Source organism: Lipophrys pholis (genome assembly GCF_963383615.2).
Source record: "Lipophrys pholis genome assembly, chromosome: 4".
Lineage (NCBI taxonomy): Eukaryota > Metazoa > Chordata > Actinopteri > Blenniiformes > Blenniidae > Lipophrys > Lipophrys pholis.
Genome location: NC_137637.1, coordinates 17,658,269 through 17,676,056, shown reverse-complemented (window position 1 = coordinate 17,676,056; position 17,788 = coordinate 17,658,269). Strand labels below are relative to the sequence as shown.

Genomic DNA, 17,788 nt, shown 5'->3' with positions numbered 1-17,788 from the left:
CATTTGGAAGAATTATGCTCTGAATGGTGGATTAGGAGTGCTCTATTTTTTTCTGTAAACTAAATGCTCAGTGTTTGTATGAAAAGAATTCTCTGCGTGGATATTAGTCCCTCGGTGTTTTATCAACCCCTCTCCAGTAATGATAGGATAGACTATTCTAGAGGACTGTTAAATTATTCACCTCCACTCCTTTGAAATGAATAGTAGCCAATAAATAACTCATTTTGCCAAGTGCAGGAGTGTCAAACGCGTCTCACCAGGAGAGCGGATTGTATTGAGCACTCCAAACTGACCAAGGAGGGGAGAGCGGAGGAAATCACACTCTATTGTGTTTGGCCTTAAAAAACACACATACACACACACACACAAAAAACCCCACTGCTGCTCCGAAGCCAGCGCATCTCGATTAGCATCTGAATATGAGCAGATTAAATTAGCATCATGAGCGTGGCCATACGGGGAGCGTGTCTCCAGCCGCTCAGAGCCTCGGAGTGGCTACAGGCGATAGAGAGTGACAGGAAGGAGCAATAAGGAGATACCGGGGGGTCTAAAGCAAAGAAGCCCACCCCTGGACACGAGAATCAAACGTCCTCAAGTGGCCCTGGGTGGGCCGATTCTTGTAAAGGGGGTGCGCCCCGGCCCAAAACTGAGACTCTGAGATCCTGAGGTAGCTCATGACAGGGGTTCTGGTTACTCCGAAGAACCAAAGAGCGAGCAGCGGGGGGCCGTCAGACGGATCCCACCGCTGGCCCTGGGTGGCAGAACAGAACTGTGCCATCTTTTATTTCAAAGGGCGTAAACATGAAAGTCACCGAAAGTTGTCGGCGGTTACCTGCTGATATTTTGCTCGTTATTTCAAAGTCACCAGTACACTAACGAGGTTGATTTGACATGAATAAAAGATATAAAAAATGGTTATTAGGACAGACGTATTGACATGTGTGAACTACTTACGATACGTTGTACTATTCGCTGCCTTGTTCTAATTGCCCGCTGAGATGAGTTGGCGTCGTACTGTATTTTGATGAACGCTGACCCACTGGTGGGCCCCAACATAATAAAGACTCTGACATTTAGAAGAGTGATTGTTACAAGGCCGAGGAAGATTAATGAGCCCAGCTAACTTACCTTGTGCGCGTTTGTCTTTCATCACTTATGTCATCCGCTCTTTTGTTCAGTATTGACATCCGTTCTTTTGTTTGGACGAAGCCACCGCGCTTGAAATCCCTTTTCCACTCTCGGAGTTTTGAGCACTGTATGCTAACCCAGCGTTGGCCTGATCACTTTGCTTCTATTTGTTGGCAACACTGACAAATCTCCTATTTGCTCTCGTGCGGTATTAAGAGGCCTGTTATTTCCTTTGCTGCACATCTCTCATTCTAAATGGACAGCTTCTGTCAGCACAATGCTAAATTGGTCAATTAAAGCGGTAGTGGGATTGAATTAAGCTCCAGCCTCTGATCTCGTTCAAAAGGAGGGGTCCGGGTTGGAAACGATCGCTTAAAGTGTGCACCTAACAAACGAGCGGGCCTAATTGATCCAAATGAATCCACGTCGGGGGTTTGATGGATTCATATATGGGCCTCCATCTCAGAGCTTAAGAGTTAAGGCCTCATTTTTCATGCGGATGAGGGGAAGGCAGAGCGAGCGTTTTACACAGGGTTAAAACGCACTCGAGAGCTTGTCAGAAGTGCGCTCACTTCAGTTCAGACAGATGCACACATTTACACCAGGCAGACGTGTGTGAATACAAATCAGCACTTCCCGACTTCCTTCCCTTGGCTCTATTAAAGTAGTATTTTATTGTGATTCCATTAAAACCGCATGTCGAAGCAGCTAAAAGAGTCGCAGAGTAGAAATCTTGCTGCTGAACTCGCATGTTGAAAAGAAGAAGAAGAAGAAAATGGCTGTAGTGGGCTTTGTAATAGAATGAAACTATTTTATTTGTTCACGTGTAATGGCAACATTAGATAATGCAGTGCACTTAAATGAGATACCAAGCGGCTCAGCGTCTCTCGAGGACTGAGAGCACACCAATAACGTAAAGCCGTGTTGATAAACGGTGCAAGTAAACCTGCCTGACTCTCCTCCGCGGGTCCCTTCATTTGAAAATGCACACAGATATAGCAATATTCACATCCCCTTCTCCTCCCTTGAGGACCCCCCCCCCCCCCCCCCCCCACCCCCCCCGTTCTCTCACAATACCCTGGCGTCTACACCTCTCTCAGGGAAATCCACCTGCTTTTGATCTCCCTCTTTTTTTTCTTTTTTACCTCCCTCCTTCTCCCTCTCAGACCGTCTATCTGCACCTCGGCTCGGCTAAAGCAGGTGAATTTAAAATGGTGGAGCGCTCTTAGCCCCGTGGATGAAAGAGAGCTTTAGACAAAGAACAGGGAGAGAGCAAATGAAAGGGATGGAGGGAGTGAAAGAGGCAGAGATGGACGGACGGAAAGAAAGAAAGGCTTACAGCTGAATGGATAGACAGAATGAAACAACAGAGGTATAGAAAGACAGGAAATATATTCAGAGGGAAGGCCAATTCAGAGGGAGATCACTGAACATATAGAAGCAGTGAGCAATTGATAGTCACACACAGTTGGGGATGGCGAACAAGAGAAGTAAGGGGGGGGAGAAAGAGGTTAAAACATTTGAGGGATAGGTGGGATAAAAGGTGAGAGGAAGAGAAGATTACTGACAGGGTGGGAAAAAGCCCAGTTTTGACAACAAGGAGACTGTTAAACAACTGAAGATAGGTATTCGGCCAAACATGGGAGTAGCAATTTATATACAAATGTTGGGGATTCATATATACTCATTTATTTGTGTTTGTGGACGACATCATTCAAACTCGGAAATGATTGTGTCAAAGCATTAGAAAGCTAATAGTATTGTTATTATTATTATTATTATTATTAGTAGTAGTAGTAGTAGTAGTACTCAAACAAGTAAAGTGAAAGTATGTTTCAAAGTGACAGCACTGATCTAGTGTGTCGATAAATCTAGTTCGTGTCTTTGACCTGTTGGCAGAAAATGAAATACCTTGAGAAAACTCTTTCACGTCCAGGGAGAACATGCAAACTCCACACAGAGAGCCCAGAATAGATGTCATCACTGTGATTCAAGAGTATCAACCACGACACTACCATGCAGACAACGTTGACTGTTCCTTCAGTTTCATCCAAAAAAGCTTTATTCATATTTGAGACAGTGAAGAATCCAACTGGTGTATTCCCAGAAGTTTATCCTCACCTGTATTGTGCAAATGGTAACTTATGCACCCATAGTCACTAGCAGCATGGGTTGGATTTTTAATCTGGCCTACTTGTGAACAACTACTTTTTAAGTAGCCTGAAGATGAAGACTGAAGACTGTTTAATGAAGTAAATTTTCTCCTAAGGATGGAGCTCATACACAGAAGGAACAGGACAGTGTGGCTCTTATCGATGACGACATCCCCAAAACAAACTACCCAATAATCACCTATAATGCTTTGCTTAGTGAAGATAATTTATGGTTAAAAAAAAAAAAAGCGCCCAAACCAATTGCAATCCTCATCGGTTTATTGACGAAATACGATGAATGTGACGCCAACTCATTCAGCTTTAATCTCGTCTTGTCTGAATGAAACTGGTATGCAAGCACAGTGGTCCAATCAAACTGAAAGTAGGTGACTCTGCTGACCTCCTGTCTCTTCTCATTACAGCTGCCTTTCTTGTGTAAACGGCTCCTTCCCTTGCCACTGGTGCAAGTACCGCCACATGTGCACCCAGAACGCCAACGACTGCTCTTTCCAGGAGGGACGCGTCAACGTCTCTGAGGTAAAACTCATCCAAAAGACACTGATGCCACCTCACGCAAATGTGGAACATTAAGCTGGGATTTTCTCTTTTTTGGAAAAAGCTGTCCTGTCTGCATAACGAGCCTTGTTCTCCTAACACAGGCAGAAATGGTACTCGGCTGCACACATACCTCTGCCCTCACACCTTCTGTGGCTTTTGCCTCAGGGTTTGCTCACATCGCCCCGCTGTGTGTCTGCTGCCTGTATGTGTAATAGGGGCTCTTGGCACAGTGACAACAGCTTGTGTACTGTGCAGCAATAATTCTGTCGTGGCCCATAAGGCCATAAGCAGGCTGGGATGAATGACTGTGTATGGAAATACTGCCTTGTTCTTACATAGCCAAATGCTGCATTAGCATAAAAGCTAATATCAATCGTGCCGAGTGGCGGCTCCAGCAGGCATCACGCGAGGCATAACAAGTGTTTGTCAACCTCTGGTCTGTACACAGGAATATTTAGCGAGGGACACAGAGCCGTGGTATGATTTCACCATGGATTTTTCCAGCTTTTTGTCTTTTTTTTTTTTTTTTTTTGTACCCTCAAAAACATGGCCCAGCATAAATTAGCAAACACGGAAACATACGCTTGAGATGCATATCTTCACTGCAGACTTATAGACGTAAACCCGCTGCTCTCTCCAGTGCCTGGCGCTCATGCCCGTGCTTTAGCTGACCAAACGTCTCACAGACGCGTGTGCGCAAAGACGCGATTTCTCTCCATCTCTTTATGCTTGTGGTTTTGACACACTGTTATCTCTACGCAGATTAAAGCCCTCCTTTTCTTGTTGGCTGCTCTGAATCACTGGCCTTTATTAATTGGTCAACCTTCATCCAATTACTTTCCCCTTTATCTCTTTCCTCGACTCGGAGCTGTGCTGAATCCCAAACACGAGCGTGGCAAACCGCAGCTGGCCCGTGCCCGTCCAAAAAATGAGACGCGGGCCCAGTCTTCACGGCTCACGGCGCTAACGCTAGCGGATTAGTGCACCCATCTGCAGGGCATGGGGAGAGTGCTGGCGAGCACACTTTGAGCTGAGAGAGGCCAGAGGGGCAACGGATGGATAAACAGGAAAGCCTTGCGGGGAAGAAAAAGGAAAGAAAATTGTGGAAAGCCGGTTTCAAGTAAACATATAGACGGGAGTAGTATTATCAGTGAGTGACAGGAGGCGGTCTTTTGAGGTGCAGCATGTGCTGAAGACTAACGGTCTGTGTTGGAGCTGAATTAATAGGCTTGGATCTGTTTATTTGTTTGAGTGACAGAAAATTAATTAACATGTGTTTTATTAATTGACTAATGAGATTTTTTTTTTCATCTAAGAAAAAATGCTAATCAAGTGACGGGTTCCAGGTTTCTTTTATCAGAAGACGTGCTGCTTTTGTTTCGCACATTTTCCAAAACATCTTGGAATTTTATGGCCTGATTGAAGGCATTATCTTCAGTGTAATGAAGTTGTTGTAACAGAAACAAGAAAAATAAAAATTGGCAAAAAGGGACCTATTTTGTGAAAATATTAGTTTGTTCCTCATGATTGTTCTAGTCCTTTATATGACCCTTGGGTTTTACCTCCATTTAAAAAAGCTACTTAAGTTTCTTTCTTTTTGCAGATGTCACATTTTCTCCTGATTTCTCTGTTTAACTTAGTGGAAAACAAATGCACTGAGCATACATGAAGTACTTGTGATTTGACACGGGCATCGCTGAACTGCAAGGTATTTAAAGCTCACATAATTTTATGCAAACCAATGAGTTGGTCAGCTTCAATACGACTGGTTTGAAGTTGAGACGAGCCGCTGAATGAAAGGACAATACTTGTCTGGTTGTCGATTCTATCTAAAAAGTTAATTGGGGCTGTACATTTTGGGGATGAAGCTGTTTAAGGACAAAGCCGCCAGGACAAAAGGATCAAGGGAGATGAAGTGACAGAGGCAGCGAGGAAGGAAAGAGAGGGGGAAGACAAACTGGCTGACTGTGGCATGTGGACAGGGAGACCTCTCCTGTCACCTCGTGCACACCCAAGAAACCACCAGCCGCATGCTTCACCGCAGAATCCATCATATGCTCTGACACACACACACACACACACACACACACACACACACACACACACACACACACACACACACACACACACACACACACACACAACTATTGCTTTGTGTCTTTCATGCACAAATGTGTAAACATTCTTACAGTGACATACACACGCGCAGGCCCAAAGTCATTCATCATCCTTCTCTTAGCTGCCATATCCATTAGATGCGCTCTCAATGCCCCAACAAGTACAGCTCTTCCTGTAGGCTAGGCTTATCCTTCCCCTCCCCAGGGCCCATCGCTCCCTACCTCATCCTTCACCACTTTGATGCTCAGTCACCCCATCTTTTTCTCATTCGTCTTTCTCTTTACCTTCAAATCTCGCCATGTGAAATATACAGTGTGTTATTGAAGGAAACAGGAGAACGGAAACGTGCTGTGTGTGTGTGTGCGTGTGCGTGTGCGTGTGCGTGTGCGTGTGCGTGTGCGCGTGCGCGTGCGCGTGCGTGTGCGTGTGCGTGTGCGTGTGTGTGTGTTCCCCAACACATGAAAGTGGGGATGGTTTAGGATACCATCAGGAATTTGTAATTTGTCTTCACATAGGTTCACACCCTTAACTTAGATCTCAGACAATGCTCTTTTTTTTATTTATTTTTTGGTCCGTGCTCCTGCTTTATCCTGCATACAAATCGACATGTTTAACAGGAGAGTGGCATCACCTCTCCTGATAGCAGACATTTCACTCAGACCTTTCCCTGCTCTCTCCTGCAGATGAACAGAGCAGATGGATTGGATAAGGCTCATTTTCAATAAGCGATCATAGGCCCGATAGAAATGTTCGTGTGTGCGGAGGCTGTATTTTTTTCCCGCCTGACTTGGTGGTCTCGCTTTTCTCGAGATATGAAGAGGAGAGAAGACCATGGTAGCTTCATGGTTAACACATGGTACTTAACAGGTACTCTTGCACTGTTACAGTCACACCATACTTAGCAAGTTGAAGGTGCGACTTGCTCATTTTGAGCTTGAATGGTGGGCGTAGCCGCATAAAAGAGACCCATGATCAGCGCTGCTCAAAATATGAGTGAAGCACAAGTGTTTTTTAAAGCACTCCAATAAAAAAAAAAAAAAGGTCAACTTCAGTGTTATCGCAAATAGGATCAAATGAAAAGAGAGTTAAGATATCAACAATTCCTGTGTAACCTTAATTCCCCATCCATCTTTCTTCCCCCTCATCTCCTCATGTGACAGTATCTGAATCTTGTGTTACCATGGCAACCAAGAAGATCGGTGTGTTGCAGATGAGCTTTTTTTTTTTTTTTTTGTTTGCCACCTCCTTTTGCCTTCTCTTCACACCAGCGGGGCTCAATCAGTTTTCATCTTTCATCATTCCACCAAACTACAGGAAATCTGCTTTTTGTGATTGTCTGACCCCCCCCCCCCCCCCCCCAACCACCACAGACACAAAAACAAAGTTCAACACATAAAAAAAATCCAACCAACAAATATCAAACAAGCCGAGTAAAGAGTGAAAGCGCCGTTTTGTTTTTGTGTGTGGACTGTGTCAAAAGAGGGGGGGGGGGAGGGGGGGGGGGGGGGGGGGGGGGGGGAGAAGGGGGAGAATGAAGTACGGAGGAAATGAGTATAATGAGTGACATTTCCAAATCAAATATGCATGAATCAACAATGCCTCAAATGGCACAACAAACAAATTCTCAAATTAAGATGCGACCGGGCGGAAAATTGCAGGAGAGGAGTAGGAGTTACTTTATTATAAAAACAAATGCACCAAAAAAAAAAAAAAATGGAGAGAGAGGAAGTTCTATTGCTTCTTTTGCCATTTCTAATTTTTCTGTCTTTGACTTCACTTTGCGCCCATCGTTCTTCTCGCTCTACCCCCAGCCCCCCCCCCCCCCCCCCCTCCGGAGAGAAGCTGGTCCTCTGAGCCGGAGCCCCGATGAGTGCCAGGCGAGGGTTCGGGGTGGCTGGGCTCTGCTGCGTTCAGACATGCTTCCTTGTTTGTTTTGCTGCAAAGCAAGGCTCAGTCTCACTCCAGCAATCAAGGCAGCGGTTAACTTGATTGAGATTTGTGGGAGCAGCGCAGCCTCCCCCCCCCCCATAACTGTCTCCCTCCCTCCTCTCTCGCTCTCTTTTCTTTCTCTCTCCCTCTTCCTCTGCGTTATTACTTTTTTAATCATATGGGTTTTGGCTTTACATACAAGAGGCAGATTGTGTAGCTTGTGTATTTGCGCAGCCTCGATGTTGTTTGTCTGGGGTTTAGGTCCAGACTGTGGTACCAGCGATTCCTCGTCTCCCTTCCACATGTGGTAAAGCTGCTTTCTGTCAGACTGAACCCAGTGTAAATATTATGCTGATTTGTTGAGTTTTCTCTGGGTTTTTTTTAATCAGTACATTGATTAGCAGCCTTCACATCCCCGACTCCTACATTTATTTTGAGTTCACCCCAATGATTTTTAGTCACCCTTTTTAAATTTTAATCACCTTCGCACTGGTATTATTTATTCTGCCTCGTTCTTACGCGGAGTTCAAACGTTGTTAATGGCCAGTGACTATAATTTGGATACTTGTGCATGTTTGTCTGTTTTCTTCTATGGTAAACTGAGAGAAACACTACAAGATAGGGAGAAAAAAAGATTGAGATTGGTGTTATTGTGTAGTATTTTTTTTTTTTTAAATAATTGCATATACCTCATAGAGGTTGGTCCATTTGTTTTAGCAAAGTATTTTTGTTTTCACAATCTTCAGAAATAATGTTTGAAAACTGTGCTTGAACATCAGCGTTGTCCAGAGAATATCTACTGCAAGTGAACATAAGCTCGTGTATAGATTTTCTTGATTCTTAGAAATCAGTCTCGGGTCAATTTAAAGATTCCCCATGTTGTCGTGTATCTTCAAACTCACCTTGACGTTTCGAAGTAGAAATATGTTTAAACAATACCTATTGGGTTTAAAAACTTGTATTGACACACATTTTAGTGAGCGTCACTCTATTCTCTGTGTATATTATCAAAAATCTTGGGGGGAAAGGTTACTGACATACAGGTACGTTTTGCTTCCCTCTCTACAACCGAGAGTTGAACCTTCACATGGATCTGTTGACTGGACATCTGTGTAGAAAGTCAAAGCTGGGTTTGAACTTCTGTCCTAAGCGCTTTTTTTTTTCTCCCCTCCCTGTTGTTATACAACTATTTCTGGCACTTCTTGTGTATACAGCTGCATGCAGCAGTACAAAAGCCTTCCAGGAGAGACTGAGCCATGGCCTCGCAATTCGTGGTTTAGCTGAGCAGTGGCGGTGTAATAGACTGCACTTGTATAGATAGAGTGGCACATGATTGTATGGTGAGACTTATTTCAAATTATCTTTACATTTGCTCCCCCCCCAAAAAAAACCGACTGAAAAGTGACCGAAACTCAAATCAACAAAATCATCTAAAAGTAGTGGTTCGTTTTTTTTCCATTTTCAACTTTGTAGTCCTGCCAGGTTCTCTGCTGTGTTCGTACAGCTGGACCTTGTAAGTCCCAAACAACAACCAGATCAGCCAATTCAGCCTGAGAAATCTTGCAGCGAAACGGACAAATGTTGTTGTCACCACGCATATAAAAAAACACAGAGATTAAATATTGTGTTGGGATGTAAATAAGTGTTATTGATAGGCGCTGCTTTTAAACATGTGAACAGACACGTGCAGGTTTTTAACAGCTAAACCAGGTCAAGATGTATTTTTTGCAAAAATTCATAAATGCAGCTTTAACCTAAACTTGTTTGTTTTTTTTCCTCTATCAAAAAAACCAACACATTATTTTAAACAACACGTAATTTAAAACAATCAATTAATTCAAACTCATTCATCTTCCATTACACCCCTAAACATAAATTAATGAGGCCCGATTTAATTCTACATTACAGGTAATACAGCAATGTATTTATCTTTAGTCACTCTTGATTTGTGCAGCAAAATTGAATGGTTGGTGGGGTGCTCCTTCTAAAACATTTAAAACCTGTGCATTGACAATCATCACACATACAGTATGAAAGGATCCGTCAAAACATGCCTACTGTTGTATCAGTCTCACTCACCCTCACATTTTCAATGTCAATTACACAAATGCTAGTGTACAACGTGCCGCCATCGAAACACTAAATTAATCCCAGAGAGTTCAGATAGGCTCCGCACTTCAACATAGTGTATCAACAGGCTGACACATTTTCTCCAATGCTGCCTTCTTCTTCTTCTTATACACTCCTAACAAATCAAATATACTTATAGCATCATACAGCCGCCACACACACACACACACACACACACACACACACACACACACACACACACACACACACACACACACACACACACACACACAGTCTATGGCTGACAGGGTTATTTGTGATGGAGGTGTGAAGGCCCCGGACCGTGACATTCTGGCACACTGTGTTTACTCTGGCTAGTATTCAGACACTGAGCAGACACACACACACACACACACACACACACACACACACACACACACACACACACACACACACACACACACACACTAGAGTAGAACATCCCACTGACTGTGGGCCAAGGCTGCTTGAGGGGCCTCACTTTGCACATGGATATGCGTGTGTGTTGGGCTACACTGTGTGTGTTTGTACGTGACTGTCACTGGTTCTTATCAGGACAAAGCACAACCAGCAGCACGGGGCTGCAGGGGGCATGTGGGCGAGGGGGAGAAGGTGGAGTGGGCTGGCGGTTGAATAATACCCGCCGTTTCTTTTTTCCCCCCCTTCTCTTTTCCTCCCTCCCTCTTTTATTGTGTCTTTATCTCCTCGTAATATCTGTCTTCACCAATCATCACGAGCCTTTATTTTTCCCTCTCCTCTATTCCCACGCAGTGCCTTCACCCTAATCATCTTTCTTCTTCAGCTTTGTTGCCTTTTTCGGCCCCTTGTCACGGTCCACGGACTCCATTTGTTCTTTCTTTTCCTGCTTCATCTGTTACCATACATAAGCTCCTTTTTTAATCTCTGCCACTTGTTCTTGCCGGCTTTATTGCTCCATGTGATTCCTCCGTTCTGTATCACTGAGGTTGAATACATAGAGACACGTTCTACTCCGTTTGAAGAGGCGCATTTCTCAGTGATATTACTTGAACTTTAAACCAGGTTGTGGATAGGGGAGTACAAATAGGAGCATCAGTCGATGTGGGATCTGATATCTCGCATGGAGTTCTCCGATGCCATCCGTCAGTGCCAAACCAAAGACAGACAAATGTGCCGTAATGACAACCAGATGGAAACAGAAAAAAAGAGTTAAGACGGAGACATGGAGAAAGAAGCCGAGGCAAGGGGAGGGCGAGTGCAGAAACTCTCGCAGTAACAAGCAGCAGATTACATTCAGAGTGACGCAATTTATTTTCCAAATGCACTCTGTAGTTGGAGGGAAGGGAGGGAGCGCGAGAAAGCGAGGGAACATGGAGAGGAAGTGGAGGCGACAGGGTGAAGTAACCACATGCTTTCTTTGCCAGATGGATCTCAGTCAGACCATGACCGGCCAGTATTTAACCCTTGGTTTGGTAGCGACTCGCCTCCTCCTGCTTCTTAAACAACTTGGGTCTTACCTCGGTTTGTCTGACACCCCCACCCCCCCTCGCAAAACTTCTGGGACGCTCATCCAAGAATTGGCGATTGTATTTCCCCTCAGGGAAATCAGCGTGGGAGTGTGTCAGGTGTTTTGGCAATTCCCTCTGCTGTAATTTGTTAATGAGGAAACAATGAGGTGAGGTGGAAAAGTGTAAGTGTTTTTTGAGTACTGGTAATGCAATTCAGCCTTTCATTAAGAGAGTTGGGGCTCGCGCTGCGTATGCAAGTGTGCTTTATGAGCATTCAGAGAAACTGTGGTTTGAAACTCTGGATGTCATTGCCGTGTGTCCTCGTATATACGAATATGCCCGATTGGTGACGAACGCACGCTCCGTCTGTCACAAGTATATGCAGATGTTTCTCCTCTCCCGCTCTTGTGTCTATTTTTAACTTCACCGTTCCACTGCTCGTCTTTTACTTTCTTCTCCCTGGCCTCGCATTTTTATTTTTTTTATTTCCTCTTGCTGTTGTTGCTGTTTTGTTTTGGCGTCTCCGCCTAAATTCCCCCTACTTGCACTCGCTCTGCCTTGAAGAGCATCAATCTCTACGCGACAGAAGGCGGGGAGGGTGGGTCGCCCCGGCTGGGACACACCGTGGAGAGAGCAGCCTGTCGTACCCTAAGAAGTGCGCTCGGCAGACGACTGCACAAGGGCAGCGGAGTTGTAGTCACCGAAAAGGGGGCGGGACTTAAGACGTGCAGCTCGCATTACACGATATGTTTATGCAGATTTTCAAGGACGCTCTGCCGGCTTAATTAGTTGAAAAGTGTTAATCCAGATACGACATTGGGAAAATGGGACGCAGTCAGCAGAGCTCCGAGCTGACAAAAGCGAGTGGTAGGTGTAGCATGGCTGCGAGGTTACTCTCTCCTTGATGTAATCCTCTTCGACCCGGTAAGGCCCACCGGTGCAGCAGGCGTCAACCCCAAGCTTATGCCAACACGCTGGCATACAGAAAGCCTAATGAAGAGCTAATGGGGAGTAAAGATTCTCACAAATGGACACTAGGCACACCCGCAGGAATACAATGCCATGATAGGCAGAGGGTTTTGGGTGTGTTTGTGTTTGTGTCAGTTACAAGTCCCAACGGCTTAATTATTCGGGCTGTATTAAATCTTCATTTCCTGCCGAGAGCCGCCTGTCTAATGGTGAACGCAGATGAATATTGCCTTCTCACCGCCAACCCCAGTATGACGGAGAGAAAGAGAGAGCGCGCTGCGGCGTCACTGAGAGTCATCGGCGTGAGGCGACTCGGAAATGACACGGCAAAGAGAGCCAAAGGAAGAATAAAACTCACGAGTACAGGCGGAGGGGGAGACGGGAGGGAGACTGTAATTGAGAAACAGCTGGGATTGTGGATTGGAGAAGCAGGAAGAAAAAAAAAGAAGAAAAAAAATCTCATAGGACAGGCTAACCATGTCTGTTGTGTCTGGCTTTTCACCACCGTTTTCATAAAGGGGACTTCTCTGGTTTGTACTCGACTGATAATCTTATTGACATCAATGTCGTCCTGTTGACCTCCAAGATGGCCAGTGATTCACTGTTTATAAGCTTCAGATATATTTATACAATAATAACAATGTCTTCACTGAAAACGATATGTATTCTTTCGTCCTGTAGAAGGGGAAGGAAATAAACTTATTTAAACTTTTTCTTGTTTCTTCCATTTGCCTCCTAGTGGTTGTTTCATGCCATTGTTAAGTCTGCAGATGCTCTTTGCCGACTTGCTGACCTCACGGGTGATTCCTAAAACTTTGTTTTGTTGCATTGTGACACATCTAAATTTTCTCTTTTAATGATTTTATTGATATTTCAGTGAACGTCACAGACTTCAGCTTGCATGTTATGTTCAAAAGCATGGGAAGGCTGAAATATTTACAGTTTCTCTTGTAAAAATGAGCTTATCCCCTCCTCCAATGCCTCCCTAAAAACATAGACGCAATCTTAGTTGCACCATAATCTGCAATATCTGCTTATATGAAAAACACACGTCACATACCTGGAATATATTTCTTCTTGTTATGAAGTACAGTTATTGTATTTAATTTTTTTAATTTTTTTTGTTATTCCAATTATTCATATTCTCAAGTTAAAAGCATAAATCTGACAACAGAGTCCTTGAAACCTTCACGGTGTGTGTTATTATGACAAGTGTAAAACAGAAGCGAGGCGTTTTATAATTGATTTCACACATTCCAAAGATTCAACACAAGTTTGACCTATTTCAATGTTTAGCACAACAACACAATAATCACGCACCCTGAATCTTTCATTAACACATTACACTTTAGGATGGAAGACACGAGAAGACGTCAGGAGATTCTTTTCAACTTCACTCTGTTACTGCAACTTCAGAAGATGCTTGTGTACCTTTTCTTTCTTACTTGCAGCTTTTAAGCTTTTCTGTGTCTCGTACCTCCAGAATGATCTTAATGAAGTATAAGTTAGGTAAAATGTTGATAACACACGTCAGGGGAAGATGATCAGGGATGAACTTTTGCACCTTGGATCTGGGTGAGTCGCACCGTGTAAAACCAGGACATTGTAAAACAGCTGTAAAGATAAGTGTGCGCAGTTAATCATCGACCGTAGCTGCATACCAAACAAAACTCACATTTTCAATCTCCCCTCATTTCTGAAATGTGCTCTTGGTGCGCACGGAGGGAGCCATAGGAGAGCATATCTACCGCTGGAATCGCGGCGTGTCTTTGAAAAGCTGAAAAGCACCAGGTTTGATTGCTGCTGACATATCTGGGTTAGAATGATAACGGGGTGCCAAGAGCCCCCCACCCCTCCCCCCCTTCTGCTCTATGAAAATCCGTAAGGAGGGAGGAGGGGGGAAAGAAGATGCTCTCTCAACAAACTATTCACACATTCCAGTTTCTTTTTTTTTTCGTTTTTTTTTTTTTTTTCCCTGTTGTTGTTTCACTGCGCCGTGTGTCGAGGGGATAAACTGTGTAGGTTCGGCGGCATGCTTGTAAATCAAGGATAAGGGATTAAGCAGATGGAATCAACATGTATGTGCGCCTGGGTGGTACATCAAAGCCCCGAGTCTGAGTCAATGCATGTTTGTGCTTTATGTGCAGGAGCACATCTGCAGGTAGATTCAGTCAAGCTCCCGCTGCACGAGACTTTGATAATCCGTGCCGAATTACATCCGTGTCACAGGTGCTCCTGCACTGCACTGTGTTTCAAACTCTCCCACCATTCCGCCGCACTCGCTCTGCTCTCTCGGCTTCTCACTCTCCCCTTTCTCGTCTCCACCACTCGGCTAAGAAAAGAAGGGCGTGGGCAGACAATCTCACAGTCCCTTTCATAGTTCAAAGTCCCCTTTCTTCCGCGGCTTCCCTTCCTCCCGCCGCGGCTTTACGTGTTGCCGCTTTATTAAGGCGTTTCTGTCTGGTCGGTCGGTCGCAGAACATCTCTCCAGATTTCGCTGCTAATGAGCCCACATCAACTTTATGCGCACACACGTGTACCAGGAACGAACTACACTCTGCAGCTAATGTAAACACTTAGTTTTAATAATCGTGTACGGTCCTAAATGGTGTTTACTGCATAGTTACATAGGTTTTCTACCAGTAGTTGGCAATGGCTTGTAGATGTAAAAAAATTCCATTGACACACACTCCTTCTGATCTCTATTTAATGGGCAGATTTCTTCTTTTAGTCTTGTTCGTCTCATCACCGTGACCACTACAAGTCCACTCACGCACTGAACATGGCTGCTGGCCAGCTGGTACACAGAACAAAAGACACTATGTAGCCCTGGAAATGACAGTGTGATGTACGGCATGCCATGGTAACGTATTACACGGCTTACACCAATTAGGGACAGAGTCAGAGGCAGGCCACAGAAATATGTAAGAATGTAAACTATTAAAGTGGAAACAATCCATAGGAACCTCCAAAACATTGTCATCTTTATTAATTGCAAATGATCTTTGTAGTAAAAGTCTGTTCTCTTTCAAAGCATACATTGAAAAGAATCCCCAATTTTAATCAGGCATATTCAGGAACGACGCGTTTTGATCAGTTGATGACTACATTTCTTATTAATCAAGGAAAGCATTCTCAAACATGAAAACTTTAGGAAATGATCATAAAAAGATTTTTTAAAAAGCTATTACCCTGACTTTTTTAAACTTACAATATGACCTTTGTTGTTTTATATGCTTGGGAAGTTTTTAGAAGAGATGCTTGTTTATTACATGTTTGATTTATGCATTTATGTCCATAAAAGATCAAAATATGAATCTACTGTCACTCTCTCACTCTCCTTTCAGTGTTTACATCTCATTGTCTCACTGCAGACTTGAGCTATATTTGCTGTCCTGTATCTAATCCTCATAAACATGAACATATATATGCATGGGAGCATAGTTTATTTGTTTGTTTCACTTCTCTCCCTGGTCGCCGCCCACTCAGCAGTTGGAGTGATAACTCGGTCATGTCACCTGTGTTTTCACTCGGCATTATTTATCAATCTGCTGGAAGAAGGCGACACTCATCACAGAGGTTACATGTTTTAGCTCTAACCTCTGTGTTGAGAATCAGCTCCATGTCATGCTCGTTGGTTTTATAAAAGGATCCTCCCACTGACATTTATTAATGTGTAGGAGAGTGTGTGAAGCTATAGATGGGTCTAAAGTTCAAGGCCAGAGATGAATGTGTGGTTTCCGAGGAGTGTGAGACCTCCGTCACAGAGCCGGGGGGGGGGGGTTTGACAGGCGTGGGGCGACAGGCGGTGGGGGAGTATTTGTGGAACTCCTCATAAGCTCCCCCACCCAACACACACACACACACACACACACACACACACACACACACACACACACACACACACACACACACACACACACACACCCTGTCCCTCTCAAGTATACCAGTGTGCCCCCTTGGCTCCTTTGTGACCGTCCATACCCATCTCATCTCTCCCCCCGGGCTCGCCATATCGCTTTACTTCATTATTTAGCATGTTATTTTTTTCTCCTCCCTGATCTATAGTCCCCCACATCACAGAGTCGGCTAATTAATTATAGATGGACCTAAGAGGGGGGAGTTGAGCGAGAAGGGGAGGGGGCTTTGAAAAGGAAAAAAAAAAAAAAAAAAAGCACACCAGACATCTTCCTCATTACATATGCGCAGTGTTTTTGGAGCTTTATTAATTTATATCTTGTCAGGCTAAGCCAAAGCCTTCAGAACTCTTCTGGCTTTTTCATACATTTTTTTCCCTTATTTATATAGAAGCCAGCATTTGCCTTCATCCTCCTACTCCCACCCTCCCCTCCCCTTGTCTCCCTCTCCCCCTCCATGTCTTGATTTTAATCTCTCACCCTGTACACGTCTGAACACACACGCACACACACACACACACGCACACGCACGCTTTCCAGCTGACTGTCTCATTATTTGCTCTTGCCGGATGTGAGAAGGTATTTTGCTCACCTGCAAAAGGAGATTATCCCCCCCACCACCACCACCACCACCAACCTGCCCGAATACAGGATTTATAACTGTTTTTTCTCATACTTTGGTGCAGTAGAAGTGATGTGTTAACATTAGATGCTGTTCAACTTCGACAGCTGCTCTCCTTTGAGAGAGCTCGTGGCGACGTTCAATCAAAAGTTGCATCTGCGTATCTGCAGTAAGAATATGTCAAAACAATTAGATCAATTTTTGTATAACTGGAAGAATACTATTGTTAGGAACGCTATTATGGATTTTTTTTTCCTCCCCCGGTGATACACATGCATTAAAATTGAACAAATTAATTCCTAAAATATTCATCGGCGACATGTAAAGTAAGCGCCTCTCATTCGAAATGCAGGAAATATTTAAAAGCAGCAGCACATGTGCTAATGTGTACAATGTATCTCGATATTATGTTAATTTTATAGGCATTTACCATTGAATAATGGTGAACTGCAGTTATAGCTTGAGGCGCCAAAGCTAACAGCAGCTTTTGAGGGCAAAGCAAATACAGAGAGGTAAGGAAGGCCCTCAGGCTGCTGTGACAGAAGTTGTAGACTTGGATGCCAGCCAGTACAAACACACACTTTGTAACGTATATACTCATTCACACACTCAAAAAACACAGTATAAACACACACGGGCTGTAAAAGTTGTCCCACCGTCCAGTCAGAGTATGACGGTCTGTTTTAAAGCCGGTGACAATTGTTTACTTGCAAATCAATTGTTTGTAAGAACCGAATTTAAATTGTTTTGGGGGACAAAGCAGGTTTTCTGCCACCGTATCCACATCTGTTGTTGTTA

At 44.1% G+C, this 17,788-nt stretch overlaps 1 protein-coding gene across 1 annotated transcript in view; it reads left to right on the top strand.

The window, feature by feature from the left end:
• Positions 1 to 17,788, top strand: part of plxna1b (plexin A1b) — a 197,248-nt gene that overhangs the window by 114,705 nt on the left and 64,755 nt on the right. Inside the window, exon 9 of the mRNA XM_080461568.1 lies at positions 3,704 to 3,818. Within this exon, the coding sequence (XP_080317694.1) occupies positions 3,704 to 3,818 (115 nt within the window). The remainder of the gene's footprint in view (positions 1 to 3,703; positions 3,819 to 17,788) is intronic.